The sequence below is a fragment of the Taudactylus pleione genome, unplaced genomic scaffold (genome assembly GCF_031769625.1).
Source record: "Taudactylus pleione unplaced genomic scaffold, aTauple2 ptg000116l, whole genome shotgun sequence".
NCBI classification, from domain to species: domain Eukaryota; kingdom Metazoa; phylum Chordata; class Amphibia; order Anura; family Myobatrachidae; genus Taudactylus; species Taudactylus pleione.
Window position 1 is genome coordinate 22,690,658 of NW_028284518.1, and position 19,629 is coordinate 22,710,286.

At 43.8% G+C, this 19,629-nt stretch overlaps 1 protein-coding gene across 1 annotated transcript in view; it reads right to left on the reverse strand.

Annotated features, from left to right (window-relative positions):
• Positions 1-958: 958 nt before the first annotated feature.
• LOC148524825 (protein-glutamine gamma-glutamyltransferase 5-like) overlaps positions 959-19,629 on the reverse strand; it is a 94,778-nt gene continuing 76,107 nt past the window's right edge. The window contains exons 11-13 of the mRNA XM_088471806.1: positions 19,324-19,484; positions 4,293-4,426; positions 959-2,251 (exon numbers count right to left, since the gene is read on the reverse strand). Of these exons, the coding sequence (XP_088327932.1) occupies positions 2,092-2,251; positions 4,293-4,426; positions 19,324-19,484 (455 nt within the window). The 3' untranslated portion in view covers positions 959-2,091. The remainder of the gene's footprint in view (positions 2,252-4,292; positions 4,427-19,323; positions 19,485-19,629) is intronic.

Below are 19,629 nucleotides of genomic sequence, written 5' to 3' on the forward strand. Positions count from 1 at the left end.
GATTATGAAAACTGCAACTAACAGATATAGGAATCTGGATCGTGGAGAGCTCAACCTTGGAACCTGAATCCAGGAACTCTGAGCTGGAACCCACTACTGGGAACTACGAGAAAAACAGCCAACTGGGAACTTAGAACTGAAAGAAGCTAAAACTGGAATCAAGATCTCAGAACTTAGAACTAAGAGCAGAATGAGGAACTTAGGTCTGCGAGCTGGCTACAGGCACACAGATCTGAAAAACCTACACAATGATACTGTACACAGAACTGGAAAAGAAATCTGAGACTCAGCGATATCACCGGCTACCATATACCCAGAATAAAGAGACCAGTCATCTACCACCGATAGCAGATGGACTGGTTACTTGTGGAACTTTATACAGTGAGTTGAACAAGTACTGGGAGCATGGTGATGCCCCTCCCTGAATAATGTGTTCATCCTACAGTTATGTGCATGTCAACAGGGAAGGGCATTGCTCCTCTTCTCTGTCTGAGCCTAGCCACCCAGAAAGGCTGGGCGATATATATATCCGCCCCAGCTCCCTCTCAGCACTCCAGCACTGCCAGGCATGGTGACACTTTAGAAACCACAAGTGTCAACATAACCTCATTGGAACCTATACTGTGACAGGAACAAAGTAATTTTAAAATACCTAATTTAATTTTTTTCTTGGTAAAAAATACTCCACCACCCAAATCGTTATTCACCAATGTTTTGTTGTTATTCACCAACGTTAGCCCTTCCAACCCCTCCCGTAAGCGCACACATACACACACATGTGCGCACGCACACACACACACACACACACACACACACACACACACACACACACACTCTCTCTCTCTCAGATCCCCAAGTGGTTATTAAGATCCACCAACAGTTAAATATTTTGTATAAATATGATGAATAAAAACCCCAGATTGATAAAATAAGGTAAAATTTAATGTGAATTGGCATAACTGGAAATTTAGTAAATATTGATTGTCTACTTGTCTACTGTACCTAAGACCTCAAAAATGTATGTAAAAGATCAGATTTCCAAAGTATTTATATATCTTTAATAACTTTATTTACATGACCATTACACGTTACCAGAAAAGTTGATTTCAGTTACTTAATATAAAGCGTATTTATTATAAAAAAAAGAAAAGTTAGAAATTACTGTATGTAAACAAACTCAGAAATCATCGTGCTAATGGTGTACTAATTACTAAAGCCAAAAGAAGGACAAAAACACAAACATGAAGCAACATACATTAGTGTCCACATACTTCTATCCTCTGTGCACTACAAGTCTTGTTACACATAACGCGTGAATGCCATGTGACTCGGTAGCGCAGAGCGTCTTTGGTGCAACTTTTTCCCTTAAAATGCGTCTTAAGCTTGCCGAATATATTATTATAATCAGCAGAAGCTGCTTGTGTGTTCTGCTGATTAAAATAATATGTAGAGGCCTTTGCAGAGTGAAACGCAAGTCTGTTTTGCAAAACGATTTAGCATTTTTATAATGCTGCACACTCTCCTTAGCCAAGTGCACGTACCTACAGGTAATTCCACATTGTGTGCATCTCAGTCAGATCTCCACAAGCGGCTGAATGGGCGTAACTATGTGGCAAAGGGGCATACAAGATTAATTCTGTCCAACTTGCCTGCAACTCTGCATCAGTCCTATAATTTGGTAGGACAGTACAAATCTGAATTATCAGGGATGTGTGCATTTGCTCGGGATCCCAGGTTTCCCGTCTTGGAAAAACAAGCAAGAGAAGGTTCTTAGCTTGAAAAGTTCTGATTTAAATAAGAGAAAGTTCATATCTAGACAAATTACATTTCATCACAACACAAATATTCCTGTTGTTACCAACGTTTCAGGGAGTAAAACGTTCAGTTCTTGCTAATATTTTCTGAATGCATTATTATAAAATTACAAAACTCAGGACAAACAAATGTGTCTTTATTTCAACTAGATAGTAAAAGAAAACAAATGGTTGAGCTACAACCAGACAACAAGCCATATTCTATTCTTCTTCTGATAATCAAATAAGTAGATTTAAAATTGTGTAGGTTTGAACTGATAATTATACTTTGTGCAGTTCAGATACTTAGATTGGGTAAAACAAGTATATCAATGTATTCTCTGATGTATTTGATCTTATCGCTGACAAAAAGCACTTGCAGCATCTTGCTCCCACTTTTATATGGAATCAATTCAAACTTAGCAGTAAGTGTTTTCCCAGGTCTCAGAGTCCCCAGTCTGTAAAAGGAACATAATTACATTACTATTTTAAAAGCAGATTATATAAAAATATAAACCAAGCCACCATTTTCCAAATTGTAACCTCATATTATTCTCAGTGTGCTCTTATGTGGGAATAATAGCACATTTATGATGTTTGGAACCAACATCATAACTGTTTATATAAAATGTGTAACTACTGTATAATAAGACCTTAAATGGCTTCAAAGGAATGCTCCATTAAAAAGGTAATTAACATATAGAAAAATACAAAGTTAAACATACAGAACTATTGGTGTGGCATTAGCCAATCTGGCATAACCGACCAGGTTTCATGGCTAAGCCAGTAGAACATATATAACACCAGACATCCAGTAGTGGCAGAGAGATATGCAGTGCTGGGCTGGTGGAGTCTTTGGGGATCTGCTGCATATGGGTAATACCTCGCCAATCATAGGTTTAGCTCCACCCAAAAGTACCATTTTGATTTTAATTGGAATACTTAAACTTTCAGCAAAAGTCATAAATTCTGCAGTACAATGAATATTCTCTGTTATAATGTGTCTGTAACTTTTATTAACTTAGGGTCTGATTCAGCAGTCGACACAATGCTGATATTTACACAGTTTGAGCAATTATTTGGTATTGCGCATGCATGTAAGTTGCACTGCGCACGTGTCACAATTACATTGCAGTTATGTATACACAGAGGATCCATACGCAAAGTGAGTGTCCTGTGGTCAGCGTTTTGGGGAGTGGTTAAGTACACGCAGGTGTGTCTGACTGTTTCAATGCCGTTTCATGGTGTGCATAACGGCATTCAAATGTACTGGAACGCCTGCATTTTGCCAACTCCCAAATTATGCTTCCTGTCAATCACTCTGTGTAGTCACTACAATTGCAGTCCCAATCGCAGTGGACTCTTCGCGCACACGCACTGTGATGCATACGCATGCGCAGAAGGCAACAATCGGTCGACTGCGTGTGTATTTACAATAGTAATCCTTGCTGTATCAGGGCCTTATATTGGTCCACACGACTGACATTTAAATATTGGATTCATGAGCATTACCTCACAGAAGGCTGATTCTGCTCGCAGCCTATGGATGTGGAAGCAGTTTCAGCCTACCGTTTCTAGCAGATAAATGTTGGATATTGTTATTGCGATGAATCATTCCTAAAAAAAACTTATATTGGTCCACACACACACTTATCTTCATTTATATGACTTGGTTGCTAAATGATTTTATTCTTTGCTGCACTGACATATATTGTCCGATGGCTAAATATTGGATTCATGCTATAGCATCCTAAAAACCATTTCACTAAGTATTTCACAATTTTGAGCACTATTAGACGCTTCTATCTCGCTCTCGCTCTCATGCAAAACAGGACGGGTATTTATACAAAATATTTGAATACAGTTAGCTTTCTGTCTTTATTGATCTGTGTTTTAGTCTGCTGTTTGCCCCTCATGTTTGTTTGTTTTTTGTCGACAGGCACAGCCGCTGTCCACCCTGCATATATATATATATATATATATATATATATGTGAAGGTGTTGCCCACAGCATTCTACTTACCATTTATCTAGCACATTCTAGAAGATAATAGCTAGAATCTGATTGGTTGCTATGGACAACATCTCCACTTCTAAAAACCTGCACTTTAGTAAATATACCCCTGGGACTCCACAGTGTAGGTAAACTTCAAAGTTTTGGGGCACAAGCTTCTTTATCTTGATAAATGGGGTTGTGCCCTCAAACGTTGAAGATTACCTATGGTGTCAGTTTGACCTGTTTATTATGCTGTGGAGTACCAGAGTGCCAGACATTCTTTTAATGTCTATTATTTCTACAAGTCAGAGAACCGGGCAAGCTGTTAATTAAAGGAGCAAGAGTGCCGGACTATTTGGACAGAGAATCTACTTAATTATGTGAACCTAGCGGCATTCTGGTCTTCTGTCCTTTACTAGCACTTGGAAGGAAATATCAGAAATGTCAGAATCTCATCCTTATTGTATGCATTGTGAACCAGTAGATAATATTCAGTTGACTTACTCTTTTTCAAGTAATCCATTCACTAGTCCACTGCTTTCCAGTGCCAATGCACAATCACTTAATTCCTCTGTTAATGGGTTGGTGAATCTGACTGTGACAATAAGTGGAGCTTTAACCACTGCACTTCCATTCACCTGTAAAGGGAAGACATACATTTTAGTTTTAGGAGAGAAATGGATGGATGACAAACATACTGGTATATTCCCTCAATGGCAAAGAGGCAAAGAGTGTCAGGATCTACTAGTGTGACTCTCTTTCCCCATCTAGTGGTGAAAGTTCTAAAATATAAGAATTGTGTAAATTCAGCAGTGTACTGTTATCAGGGAGGGTGTATATATATATATATAATATATATATATATATATAGTTGCACCAGACCAGTGAACTTTGTGTGATTTGCCATCTACTCCAGGAGATGGTATCAGTTCCCCGACCTTGCTACATGTGGTAAAGAATGCAGGCAACAATGGTCTGCGCATAAGTGAAGACAGCAGCAGCTTTGAGAGTTCTGCAGAAAGCAGGTCTGTGTCTGTCTGGACTGAAATTAAATGTGGCACAGAGTAAAACTGCAAGTGTGATACTCTGCAGAGGCTTTGCACAGTGGGACATGCTGGGAGCTGTAGTGCCTCACACATAGAAGCGAGTCCAGGTGGTGTTGTGCCTGCAGAGTTGTGGAATCTGGTTCAGTTCCTTATTTGCTGAAAACCAGTACTGATACATGTCCTGAGTGAAAGAGGCTGCCAAGTTACTGGAAAAACCCAACAATATGGAGGATATTCTCAAGGCCTTGCTACAAGTGACAGCAGTACAGCAAGAAGCCTCTAGGGTACAGCAACTGGAGATTGAGGAGATACGGTGGCAACAGCACGAGGACCGTGCAGTCCTAACAGATGATATGAAGGCATCTAGAAGCACGGCCTGGAAATGCTTCCCCAATTGTTCAAAACAGCTCCATAAGGGCAAGCCATTTCCTTCAAAAGTTGACAGAGACTGATGATGTGGAGGCATACTTGACTGCCTTTGAGAGGACAGCCGAGTGGGAGAGTTTGCCTAAGGATCAGTGGGCTGGATTGCTTGCCCCCTTTCTCTCCAGCGAGGCTCAAAAAGCATACTTTGACTTTAGCACGGCGGATGCTTTGAACTATGAAAAGCTGAACACAGAGATTCTGACTCACCTGGGAGTTACCTTGTCGGTCAGAGCGCAACGCGTGCATCCCTGTGTGTACTACTTGGACAAACCTCCCCACTCACAAATGCACAACCTAATTCATCTGACCAAAAAATGGTTACAACCAGATACGTTAACTGGACCTCAGATGGTTGAAAGAGTTGTCATGGACCATTACTCTTGAGGTCTCTGCCCATGGCTTTACGCAAGTGGGTGAGCCACAGAAATCCTAATACAGCTGACCAGTTAGTGGAGATGGTGGAAAGGTATCTGGCGGCAGAGGAACTACTGGCTATACCTCAGCGGCCCCTAGATCCACGACAGCGCACTTCGGTGAAACCTGGTAAGACTGTTCCATGGGAAAAGGGTCCTGGGCGGTTAAGAGAACTTAAAACTGAAGAGACTGAGTGCTCGGTTTAAAGATGGGTCATTGGGGCCAGAAAGGTCTCACATGCCTAAAAGACTTGACAGTTATGTGATTAAATGTTTTAGGTGTGGTATGCCAGGACATGTTGTTGCTAATTGCTCAGTTGTTCAAAAACCTATGCAATGTGATGCTGTCTTTGAACGTAGCAGAATGTCTTTCTTTGCCAGGTTAGCCTGTACTGTTACACCTTCAACTGAGTCCGAAAAACAAATGTGTGTGGTGGTTATGGGAGGAACCGGATAAAGGCATTGTTGGACTCAGGAAGTGTAATCACCCTTGTGAAAGATGGGTTGGTAAATGCTTTAAAGGGCCAGCGAACAACTGTTGGTGTAACTTGCATACATGGTGACACCCGTTATTATAATACTGCTGAAGTGAATATTGAGACCCCTTGTGGTTCAGCTGCGGTTAATGTGGGAATGGTCCCTTCCTTTGTACATGATGTTATAATAGGGAGAGACTTTCCCCATTTTTGGAAATGATGGACGTCCCGTGTGGTTGCAGAGGCAAACAGTATAGAGCCAGTAGACCATCTTGGTGATATGCTGGCCTCAGGTGTGACCCCGGAACCCTCAGACACTTGCCCTGTTGCTAGCATGGCTGGGGAAGTGGTAGATGATGAAGAACAAAGTTAGGTACCTCCTCCAGAGGAGGCAGAGGTGATAGACATGGCAGAAAGCATACCTCCCCTTGAAGTGAGAAAGGATTTGTTTGCATCTGAACAGTTAAAGGATTCCACCTTGATAAGAGTCAGATAAAATGTTAAAGTTGTTAATGGGAACCCATTAGACCCAGATATCAGGCTTACGTTTCCACACATGGCCCTTAACAATGAGCTCTGGTTCAAGTGACAAAAAGGGGTGAGAATGTGGTAGAACAGTTTGTTGTTCCCCAGACATTTAGAAGAACTGTATTGGACCTTGATCATGGTCATATCACTGCAGGACACCTAGGGGCTGAAAAGACCGGTGAAAGGGTTTTGCAGCAGTTCTTTTGGCCTGGGGTGTATAAAGATGTGTCTGAATTCTGTTCTTCCTGCCCAGAGTGCCAGTATCATGCTCTTAGACCCAATTTCAAGAGTCCTCTAGTGTCCATGCCTGTTATAGAGGTCCCATTTGAACGGATAGCCATGGATTTGGTTGGGCCCTTGTTAAAGTCTACTCGGGGACATGAGTATATCCTCGTAATAGTGGATTATGCTACTCGATATCCTGAGGCAATTCCGTTGCATAATATGTCAACCAAGGGTATAGCTAGAGAGCTGGTGCATGTTATCAGCAGGGTGGGAATACCAAAAGAAATTTTAACTGACCATGGTACCCACTTTATGTCTAAAATTATGAAGGAATTGTGGAAATTGTTCTTGAGAACCTCCGTTTACCATCCTCAAATGGATGGATTGGTCGAGAGATTCAAAAAAACTTAAAAAAATATGCTAAAAAAGGTTGTTGACAAGGATGGGAAAAACTGGGATTATTTGTTGCCATATTTGATGATGTCTGTTAGAGAAGTACCACAGTCTTCCACAGGATTCTCTCCTTTTGATCTGTTGTGTGGAAGACATCCCAGAGGGTTGCTAGATGTTCCTTAGGAGACATGGGAAGGACAACCCACACCCTATAAAAGTGTAATTGAACATGTCTCTCAGGTGCAAGATAGGATTGCGTCCATTGTGCCCATTGTCAAAGAACATATGGAGCAGGCCCAACAAGCCCAACAGAGAGTGTATATCCAGAATGCCCGGGTACGTACATTTTCCCCTGGGGACAGAGTGCTTGTTTTGATACCCACAGTGGAAATAAAGTTTTTGGCTAAATGGCAAGGCCCATATGAAATCAGGGAGAAAGTGGGTGAGGTTAACTATAAAGTATAGCAACCAGGCAACAGAAAGCCTGAACAAATATACCATGTTAACCTTATCAAACCCTGGAAAGATAGGTTAGCTCTGTTAGCTGAACCAAGACCAGCAGTAGCGTCAGTCCCTTTGGTTCCAGAAGTAAAAGTGTCCGAAACCCTTTCAGTCGCTCAATAGAATGAGGCTAAGGAGTTGCTTATTAGGAACAGAGATTTGTTTTCCGCACTGCCCGGCCGCACAGCCATAATAAAGCATGATATCATTACAGATCCAGGAGTTGAGGTCAATCTAAAGTCATATAGAATTCCTGAAGCACAGCGTGAGGCTGTCTCTAAAGAGGTTAAGAATATGCTAGAACTTGGTGTCATCGAGGAGTCTAATAGTGAGTGTTCCAGTCCCATAGTTTTGAATCCGAATCCTGATGGCAGCCTACACTTCTCTAACGATTTTCGTAAGTTAAATGCAGTTTCCAAATTTGATGCGTATCCCATGCCACGTGTGGATGAGTTGATAGAGGGGCTGAGGACAGCCAGATATCTCACCACACTAAACCTGACAAAGGGTTATTGGCAAATACCATTAACTGATAGGGTGAAAGAAAAAATAGCCTTTTCTGTTCCAGATGGGCTATTCCAGTATAGGATGTTGCCTTTTGGGTTGCATGGGGCTCCAGCAACTTTCCAATGTACAATGGATAGAATTTTGAAACCCCACTGACAGTATGCAGCGACCTATCTGGACGATGTGGTAATCCACAGTCCAGACTGGGAATCTCACTTAGTCAGAGTACAGGCGGTACTGGACTCATTTAGGAAGGCCGGCCTAACAGCCAACCCTAAGAAATGTTGCCTTGCAATGGAAGAGGTTCAATACTTGGGGCACACCATAGGGAGAGGCTTGATTAAGCCCCAGTCAAACAAAATTGAAGCCAAACAAAACTGGCCCCGTCCCGTGTACAAAAAACAAGTTAGAGCTTTTTTTAGGGATTACTGGGTACTACAGATGGTTTATACCAAATTTTGCCACTAACAGACCTTACAAAAGGGAAACAGTCTAACTTGGTGAAATGGGGCCCTGAGGCTGAAGAAGCGTTTCAGGCATTCAAAGTGTCTTCGTGTTCACAACCGGTGTTGATAACACCAGACTTTTCTCAAGAGTTTGTGTTTCAGACGGATGTCTCAGAGGTAGGTGTAGGAGCAGTGTTGTCCCAAAGTAGGGATGGGGAGGAGCACCCCATTGTTTATCTGAGCAGAAAACTCAATGACCATGAAAAAAGATATGCTGTTGTTGAAAAAGAGACATTGGCCGTTAAGTGGGCGTTGGACACTTTGAGGTATTACCTCTTGGGCAGATGGTTTAAGCTCGAAACGGATCATGCCCCATTAAAATGGATGTCAGTAAAGCGAGGCCAAAATGCCAGGGTAACAAGTTTTTAGCTTTGCAGGAATTTACATTTACTGTGGAACATAGGCCTGGGTCCCAACTGGCTAATGCCGATGCATTGTCCCACATCTTTTGTTTGGGGGCTGCAAGTGTTCCGCCCCCTGGGTCGAAACAGGGGAAGGGGTTATGTGACAAGGTCATTGGCATCATAGTGGAAGGCAGGTATATTTGCCCTAGATTCCTGACCTATGTCTTTGAAACCTCAGGAAGTTGTTTGTGTTAGGAGTGTTTTGGGTTATTAGCTTCACAGGAGGCTAATTAGGGTTTTTAGCTGTGTGGCAGTTTTTAGTGCTGTGAGGCTGATCATTACAGAGAGACACTGCCTGGGGAAAGGACAAACTTTCGTGTCTCTGTGTGAGAATCAGGTTGATGAAAGCAGGTAAATTAAACCTGAAAAACCCTTCTAATACTTTGTTTTCTAGTGAGCTAGGATCACTGTTGTTTAGTTAGTTACAGACGGCAAGGTGTTTATTTCTGTTTATTTTGTTTGTTTGCCCAATAAAATTGTCGGAGACCAGGTGCACCAGACCAGTGGACTTTGTGTGATTTCTCAGCTGCTGCACAGTGCCATCTACCCCAGGAGATGGTACCAGTTCCCCGACCTTGCTACAATATATATATACATATATATATATATATATATATATATATTTTGTGATAGGATCACTGGTAAAATGGCCTGTGTTAGAGGGTCTTTTGTGTTTTAAACCCCCAGGAGAAAGTCTGCAGTGTAGCAGGCTTGAGTTTCGGCTTTTTGAAAAGCCGGTTTGGGACCTGGGGGTTGTGGGTGAGAGGAGAGGGAGGGCTCCACCCACGGCCACTCCAGGTTTTGGTTCTCGCAGCCTGGTAACAGGATTGTTAGTTTTCCACCTGAGAGTGGCCAATATAAGCCTAGTTTGTTTAGGGCTGATTGTCTCACCTGGGAGAGCAGACAGGGAGTTTGCTCAGAGACACTTGAAAACCTAACTGTAAGTGTTGTGCTGTGCTTTTGTTGCTGGTGAGGGCATTAGGCCCTGACAGGTTCTGGTAGTGAGGGAACTACCTGTGAAGTTAGTGCCCCGACAGGGCTAGGATTTACGTTTATGTTTTCTTTGTGTTATTTCTAACATTGTACAATAAAGACTGGCGCCGACCAGCTTGTACTTGCATCCAGACTGGTGTGCTGCTTCCCTGCTGCTGTGTGTGTGTGTAAGGAAGGAGTCCTCTACCCAGGAGAGGGACCCCCTAACCTAACTGTGTCACAATATATATATATATATATATATATATATATATATATATATAGTCCTGGTATCTCCTAAGGAGCTAAACAAACCCCACAGAGAAAGCACAGGCAGCACTCCTTCATGGTGTTCAATTGCTTATATTAAATAGATGATATATTACTAGGGGTGTGCACCGGCCACTTTTCGTGTTTTGTGTTTTGGTTTTGGATCTGGATCTTTCTTCGTGTTTTGGATCTGGATTGGTTTTGCCAAAACCACCCTTCCGTGTTTTGGGTTCTGGGTTTTGTGTTTTGGATCTGTATTTTTTTTTTAAAAAGCATAAAAACAGCTAAAATCACAGAATTTGTTGGTTTCTCTGCTCCTATGCTATTATTAACCTCAATAACCTTAATTTCCACTCATTTCCAGTCTATTCTGAACACCTCACACCTCACAATAGTGTTTTCATGTCCAAAAGGTTGCACCGAGGTAGCTGGATGACTATGCTAAGCGACACGAGTGGGCGGCACAAACACGTGACCCATCTAGGAGTGACACTGCAGTGGCAGACAGGATGGCAGTTTGAAAAACTAGGCCCCAAACTGTACATAATGCAAAGAAAAAAAAGAAGTGCAAGATGGAATTGTCCTTGGGCCCTCCCACCCACCCTTATGTTGTATAAACAGGACATGCACACTTTAACAAATCAATCATTTCAGCGCCAGGGTCTGCCACACAACTGTGGCTGAAATGATTGGTTCGTTTGGGCCCCCACAAAACAAGCTGGCAATTAATGTGTCCCTGCACAAACTGGCTCTACGGAGGCAAGATGTCATCCTCATCCTCCTCATCCACCGATTCCTCACCCTCTTCAGTGTGTACATCCTCATCCTCACAAAGTATTAACTCGTCCCCACTTGAATCCACCACCACAGGTCCCTCTGTACCTTCTGGAGGCTGGTCTCCCTGGAAGAGCTGATAATTCATTTTGATGAACATCATCTTCTCCACATTCTGTGGAAGCAACCTCCTACGCCTTTCGCTGACAAGGTTCCCGGCTGCACTAAACACTCTTTCGGAGTACACACTGGAGGGGGGGCAACTCAGGTAAAATAGAGCCAGCTTGTACAGGGGCCTCCAAATTGCCTCTTTTTCCTGCCAGTACAGGTATGGACTGTCTGACATGCCTACTTGGATGCTGTCACCGATGTAGTCCTCCACCATTCTGTCAATGGTGACAGTATCATATGCAGTGACAGTAGACATGTCAGAAATTGTTGCCAGGTCCTTCAGTCCGGACCAGATGTCCAAACTTGGTCCTGCCTGCCCTGCATCACCGCCAGCGGGTTGCTTAGGATACCTAAGTTTTTTCCTGGCAGCCCCAGTTGCGGGAGAAAATGAAGAAGGAGCCGTTGACGTGTCACGTTCCGCTTCAGCTGACAGTGTGTTCACCAGCAGGTCTTTGCACCTCTGCAGGCTTGTGTCGGCCGGAAAGAGAGACACCACATAGGCTTTAAACCTAGGATCAAGCACGGTGGCCAAAATGTAGTGGTCTGATTTCAACAGATTGACCACCCTGGAATCCTGGCAAAGCGAATGAAGGGCTTCATCCACAAGTCCCACATGCCGAGCGGAATCGCTCCGTCTTAGCTCCTCCTTCACTTTCTCCAGCTGCTTCTGCAAAAGCCTGATGAGGGGAATGACCTGACTCAAGCTGGCTGTGTCTGAACTGACTTCACGTGTGGCAAGTTCGAAGGGCTGGAGAACCTTGCACAACACGGAAATCATTCTCCACTGCGCTTGAGTCAGGTGCATATAGAGGGTTGAGTTCCACCGCGTCACAACCTCTTGCTTCAGGTGATGGCGGTGCAGGTTCAAGAGTGTTTGCTGGCGCTCCAGTCTTCGGCACGCAGTCGCTGAATGGCGAAAGTGGCCAGAAATTTTTCGGGCCACCCAAAGCGTCTCCTGCACGCCCCTGTCGCTTTTCAGAAAATTCTGCACCACCAAGTTTATTGTGTGAGCAAAACATGGGACGTGCTGGAATTTGCCCAGATGTAATGCCCGCACAATATTGGTGGCGTTGTCAGATATCACAAATCCCCAGGAGAGTCTAAGTGGGGTAAGCCACTGGGCGATGATTTCCCTCAGTTTCTCTAAGAGGTTGTCGGCGGTGTGCCTCTTACTGAAACCGGTGATACACAGCGTAGCCTGCCTTGTAACGAGCTGGCGTTTCTGAGATGCTGCTACTGGTGACGCTGCTGCTGTTGCTGCGTAAGGTGATACATCTACCCAGTGGGCTGTCACAGTCATATAGTCCTTAGTCTGCCCTGTTCCACTTGTCCACATGTCCGTGGTTAAGTGGACATTGTGTACAACGGCATTTTTCAGGACACTGAGTACACTTTTTCTGACGTTTCTGTACAGTCTCGGTATCGCCTGCCTAGTGAAGTGGAATCTAGACGGGATTTGGAACCGGGGACACACTACCTCCATCAATTGTCTAAATCCCACTGCACTAATGGCGGATACCGGACGCACGTCTAACACCAACATAGCAGTCAAGGCCTCAGTTATACGTTTTGCTTCAGGATGACTGCTGTCGTACTTCATCCTCCTCGCTAAGGACTGTTGGAGGGTCAATTGTTTAGTAAAAGTAGTGGTGTTCCTACTTCCTCTCTGGGATGATGAACGACTCCCAGCAGCAGCAGCAGCGGCAGCAGTAGGCGTAGCAATGCAGGATCCTCCAGAGGAATCCCGGATAGGAGAGTCAGTCATGCCAGTGACATGGCCTGCAGGACTACTTCCGATCCTGACAAAGGAGGAAATTGACGAGGAGGGAGTTGACGGTGTGGTTTGCAGGCGCTTGGATACAACAGGACAACGGGATTTAGGTGTCCCTGGACTGCTTACGGTCTTAGCCAAAGTTTCTGAACTTGACAGTAACTTTTTATGAACGCGCTGCAGGTGCCGTATAAGGGAGGATGTTCCTAGGTGGTTGACGTCCCTACCCCTACTTATTTCACCTTTACATATGGTACATATGGCAAGACAGTTGTTGTCCGGATTTGGATAGAAATATTGCCAGACCAAAGAGGTGGAATGTTTGGTCTTCTGCCCAGGCATGACCGTGATGGGCTTTTTCATCCCACGGACAACAACTGTCTCCCCCGGAGCCTGATTTAAACAAACCACATCACCATCAGAATCCTCCTCGCCAACTTCCTCCTCAGCGCCAGCTACACCAGTATCCTCATCCTGTTGTACTTCAACAGTGACATCTTCAATTTGCATATCAGCAAGTGGACTGTGGGTGCTCCTTTCAGCACTTGCAGGGGGCGTGCAAATGGTGGAAAGAGCCACCTCTTCCCGTCCAGTGCTGGGAAAGTCAGGCATCGCAACCACCACCACACTTGGACTCTCCTTGGGGATTTGTGATATCTTCTTAGAAAGCACAGTTCTTCGCTGTGCTTTTGCCAGCTTAACTCTTTTGATTTTTTTAGTGGGAGGAGGGCTTCCATCGTCATGTGAAGCTGAACCACTAGTCATGAACATACTAGGGATCGACCTTAGCCGTTCCTTGCCACTCCGTGTCGTAAATGGCATATTGGCAAGTTTACGTTTCTCTTCAGCTGATTTAAATGTCTTTTTCAAGGTCATTTTCCTGAACTTTGCCATTTGGGATTGTATGTGCCCTCTACTATGACATTGGGCATCGGCCTTGGCAGACGACGTTGATGGCATGTTATCGTCTATGTCATGACTAGTGGCAGCAGCTTCAGCACTAGGAGGAAGTGGTTCTTGCTCTTTCTCTATTTTATTTTTATCGGAGAAAGTTTGGTCCTCCATTTATGTTATATCGATTTGATATATACGTGCGGCTAAACACAGAAAATAATTTTTTTTTTGGTTTGGACTGGAGTGTACTTTGTGGGTTACAGCACCCTTTAACGGTCAAGCCAGCCGGCCCTTTACTTATGAGACAGGCGCACTCTTGGCACTACTTTGTTGATGCACGTGCGGCTACTGCGCACACAATTCACAAACACAGAAAATAATTTTTTTTTGGTTTGGACTGGAGTGTACTTTCGGGGGTTACAGCACCCTTAACGGTCAAGCCAGCCGGCCCTTTACTTATGACACAGGCGCACGCTTGGCACTACTTTGTTGATGCACGTGCGGCTACTGCGCACACAATTCACAAACACAGAAAATAATTTTTTTTGGGTTTGGACTGGAGTGTACTTTCGGGGGTTACAGCACCCTTTAACGGTCAAGCCAGCCGGCCCTTTACTTATGACACAGGCGCACGCTTGGCACTACTTTGTTGATGCACGTGCGGCTACTGCGCACACAATTCACAAACACAGAAATTTTTTTTTTTTTGGTTTGGACTGGAGTGTACTTTCGGGGGTTACAGCACCCTTTAACGGTCAAGCCAGCCGGCCCTTTACTTATGACACAGGCGCACGCTTGGCACTACTTTGTTGATGCACGTGCGGCTACTTCGCACACAATTCACAAACACAGAAAATAATTTTTTTTTTGGTTTGGACTGGAGTGTACTTTGGGGGTTACAGCACCCTTTAACGGTCAAGCCAGCCGGCCCTTTACTTATGACACAGGCGCACGCTTGGCACTACTTTGTTGATGCACGTGCGGCTACTGCGCACACAATTCACAAACACAGAAAATAATTTTTTTTTTGGTTTGGACTGGAGTGTACTTTGGGGGTTACAGCACCCTTTAACGGTCAAGCCAGCCGGCCCTTTACTTATGACACAGGCGCACACTTGGCACTACTTTGTTGATGCACGTGCGGCTACTGCGCACACAATTCACAAACACAGAAAATAATTTTTTTTTTGGTTTGGACTGGAGTGTACTTTGGGGGATACAGCACCCTTTAACGGTCAAGCCAGCCGGCCCTTTACTTATGACACAGGCGCACGCTTGGCACTACTTTGTTGATGCACGTGCGGCTACTGCGCACACAATTCACAAACACAGAAAATAATTTTTTTTTTGGTTTGGACTGGAGTGTACTTTGGGGGTTACAGCACCCTTTAACGGTCAAGCCAGCCGGCCCTTTACTTATGACACAGGCGCACGCTTGGCACTACTTTGTTGATGCACGTGCGGCTACTGCGCACACAATTCACAAACACAGAAAATAATTTTTTTTTGGTTTGGACTGGAGTGTACTTTCGGGGGTTACAGCACCCTTAACGGTCAAGCCAGCCGGCCCTTTACTTATGACACAGGCGCACGCTTGGCACTACTTTGTTGATGCACGTGCGGCTACTGCGCACACAATTCACAAACACAGAAAATAATTTTTTTTTTGGTTTGGACTGGAGTGTACTTTGGGGGTTACAGCACCCTTTAACTGTCAAGCCAGCCGGCCCTTTACTTATGACACAGGCGCACGCTTGGCACTACTTTGTTGATGCACGTGCGGCTACTGCGCACACAATTCACAAACACAGAAAATAATATTTTTTTTGGTTTGGACTGGAGTGTACTTTGGGGGTTACAGCACCCTTTAACGGTCAAGCCAGCCGGCCCTTTACTTATGACACAGGCGCACGCTTGGCACTACTTTGTTGATGCACGTGCGGCTACTGCGCACACAATTCACAAACACAGAAAATAATTTTTTTTTTGGTTTGGACTGGAGTGTACTTTGGGGGTTACAGTACCCTTTAACGGTCAAGCCAGCCGGCCCTTTACTTATGACACAGGCGCACGCTTGGCACTACTTTGTTGATGCACGTGCGGCTACTGCGCACACAATTCACAAACACAGAAAATAATTTTTTTTTTGGTTTGGACTTGAGTGTACTTTGGGGGTTACAGCACCCTTTAACGGTCAAGCCAGCCGGCCCTTTACTTATGACACAGGCGCACGCTTGGCACTACTTTGTTGATGCACGTGCGGCTACTGCGCACACAATTCACAAACACAGAAAATAATTTTTTTTTTGGTTTGGACTGGAGTGTACTTTGGGGGTTACAGCACCCTTTAACGGTCAAGCCAGCCGGCCCTTTACTTATGACACAGGCGCACGCTTGGCACTACTTTGTTGATGCACGTGCGGCTACTGCGCACACAATTCACAAACACAGAAAATAATTTTTTTTTGGGTTTGGACTGGAGTGTACTTTCGGGGGTTACAGCACCCTTAACGGTCAAGCCAGCCGGCCCTTTACTTATGACACAGGCGCACGCTTGGCACTACTTTGTTGATGCACGTGCGGCTACTGCGCACACAATTCACAAACACAGAAAATAATTTTTTTTTTGGTTTGGACTGGAGTGTACTTTCGGGGGTTACAGCACCCTTAACGGTCAAGCCAGCCGGCCCTTTACTTATGACACAGGCGCACGCTTGGCACTACTTTGTTGATGCACGTGCGGCTACTGCGCACACAATTCACAAACACAGAAAATAATTTTTTTTTGGTTTGGACTGGAGTGTACTTTCGGGGGTTACAGCACCCTTTAACGGTCAAGCCAGCCGGCCCTTTACTTATGACACAGGCGCACGCTTGGCACTACTTTGTTGATGCACGTGCGGCTACTGCGCACACAATTCACAAACACAGAAAATATATTATTTTTTTAGCACTTGGGGGGAGCACCCCTGATGGACAGAGCACCCCCTGGACAACACTACAGCACTCCTTTAGGACTGGGACACTGCACAGGACTTTGGAGTGGACACAGCCCCTATGGAGAACTGACTGCACAACACAGTCCAGCCAGCCCCTATGGACTTTGAAGTAGTGGACACAGCCCCTATTAACAACAGCAGCACAGCACAACACAGCCAGCCCCTATGGACTTTGAAGTAGTGGACAACAGCAGCACTACACTACACTACACTACACAGCCCTAACTCCCACCCTCCCTCTTCACTGTCCACAGCCGAGTGAGAAAATGGCGCCGACGCGGGTACCTTATAGAGGATCCAAAACCCGCGAGACTCGGAAGGCGGGATGATGACGTTTTGCCTCGATTTCAGATCCGAGTCAGGCGGGAAAAGTCGAGCCTGACTCGGATCGGACTCGGATCGGGGGGGCTCGGGGGGGTTCGGATTTCAGAAATCCGAACCCGCTCACCCCTATATATTACACAATCATGTCAATGTTTCAAGGTCAGGCAGGACCCTTTTCATCTAGACTTGGGCATAAAAAATATATCCAAATGGAGGCGGCACTCCAGTATCATAAATAATAACACTTGGATCATTAGCTTAATCTGAAATGTTTCAGCGTATGCTGCTTGACAAAAGTGCAATAAAGCACTGAAACGTTGCAGATAAAGCAAATTATAAAGGTGTAATTATTTATAAGACTGGAGTGCCGCCCCATTTGGATTTTTTTTAATGCACAAGTCCTGATGAAAAGGTCTTGCGTGACTTTGAATCATTAAATACATATAAAAAACATATTTATGTGCAAATAAATAACACTTCTTATCATAAGAAATAAGTGGCAGCTCAAAATCAATAAAAGTGTGTTTTGGACGCACAGACACAAAAAAAGTTAATATAAAAATCAAGGTAACAAACACCTAATTGTATACCAAACATATAAAATACACCTAATGTGTAGTGAAGATGAATAAAATGGATTAGATTCACAAACTTTTCTTGGACAAAATTTGTTTGGTCCACAGACCACCAAGTAGATCAGTATATATGTAATAAAAAAAATAGAACATAGTGCATACTGTATTTTGAAAATACTGCATTAGAACATAATAACTGTGAGCCAAATGAGGAACCAAAAAAGTCCCAAATATAGCAGTCTTAAAACAAGATATTTGTATTAAAAAACCATTTATTTTGGCAGTGAGAAAATAGTAAGTAGCACACGTACAAAAACAAAGATCAAAAAGAGCACTTATCAGACCATGGAGGCAAGGCAGGCAGTGCAATTCCCAACATATTTTCACAGTGTAGACTAAATCATGGGGAAGTCTACATGATAAAGTCTACAGTAGTGTGTGACTTGTGTAGTTACTACACACTACTGACAGTAGAGTAGTGTGACTTGTGCATTTACTGGTAGCACAGTCAAGTCATATCTTTATCCTAAATTTGTTGCTCCAGATGTTACCCTTGCTGTGTCTGACAGTGGTGAATTTCCCACTAGGCACATGAGACACGTGCCTAGGGGCACCACCTGCTGGGGCGGCATTGAAGTTAAGTACTTAGAAGAAGATTATTATGTGATAGTTTCCCTGTCTTGGTCTCAATAACAGAGCCCACTGAGGAAGTAGATTTGTGTATATTGACACTAAACAAAATGTTACTTTTGTATCCAAGCTAGCATAACCAGAAAAAAATTCTCAAAAAAGTATGCACTCTGTTGGTCACCTTTAGTGACCTGAGTGAAGCAGCCCACATATACCCTTCAATATATAATAGTGTCATTGAGCCTGTAAATAATTGTGTAATTTATATATCATGTTCCTGAGGTTGTGTTTTTGAAAAACATGTTGCACTCAGCGTGACTGCAGTAGAGACGTGTGGGTTCAGTTGATGAAATACAAACAAATACGAACTTAGGGGTTCCGAGTCAAAACGAGTCCCAGTTTGTAATCACTTTGGGGTTCTAAAAAAAAAGAGTCCTGATTCGGGTCTTCTCGCAATTCAAACTTGGATTTTAAAACTGTATGATGTATGATGTATGAGGTAGATAAAGAGTGATAGGACATGGAGTTGAGGCAGATAAGTGCCTGCCTAGCACTTTTCAGTGCTAGTCTTGCCCCTCTGGGATACAGACAAGCCCATGTCCGTGACTAAGCCATGCCCTGTCCCAATCCACTCAACTACAATGATGGAAGGAATGACATAGGTCAATGGGAATACACTGGACTTTGCTCCTCTTTAGTAAAGTGAGCTAAAGAGTACAGAAATCCCTACCTCAACCTGCATGGTGGGAGAATCCAATGTGATTTTTCTTTCAACCAAAAGCTTTTCTCTTGTGTCTGCCAATTCTCCTACTGCAGATATCTTCAAGAGGTTACTGTCACTGAGAAATAGCTTGTACACTGAATAAGGTATTAGGTGTAGAGCAGTGTATTCTGAAAAAGAAGGATACAAACTTTTTTATATACTTAGAGCGATATACACTTAGAAGGATAAATACACATAATTATAATTAGAAGGATAAATACACATAAGTAATGTAACAAAACCTCTCACGTGTGCTATGTTCTCTATTGTATT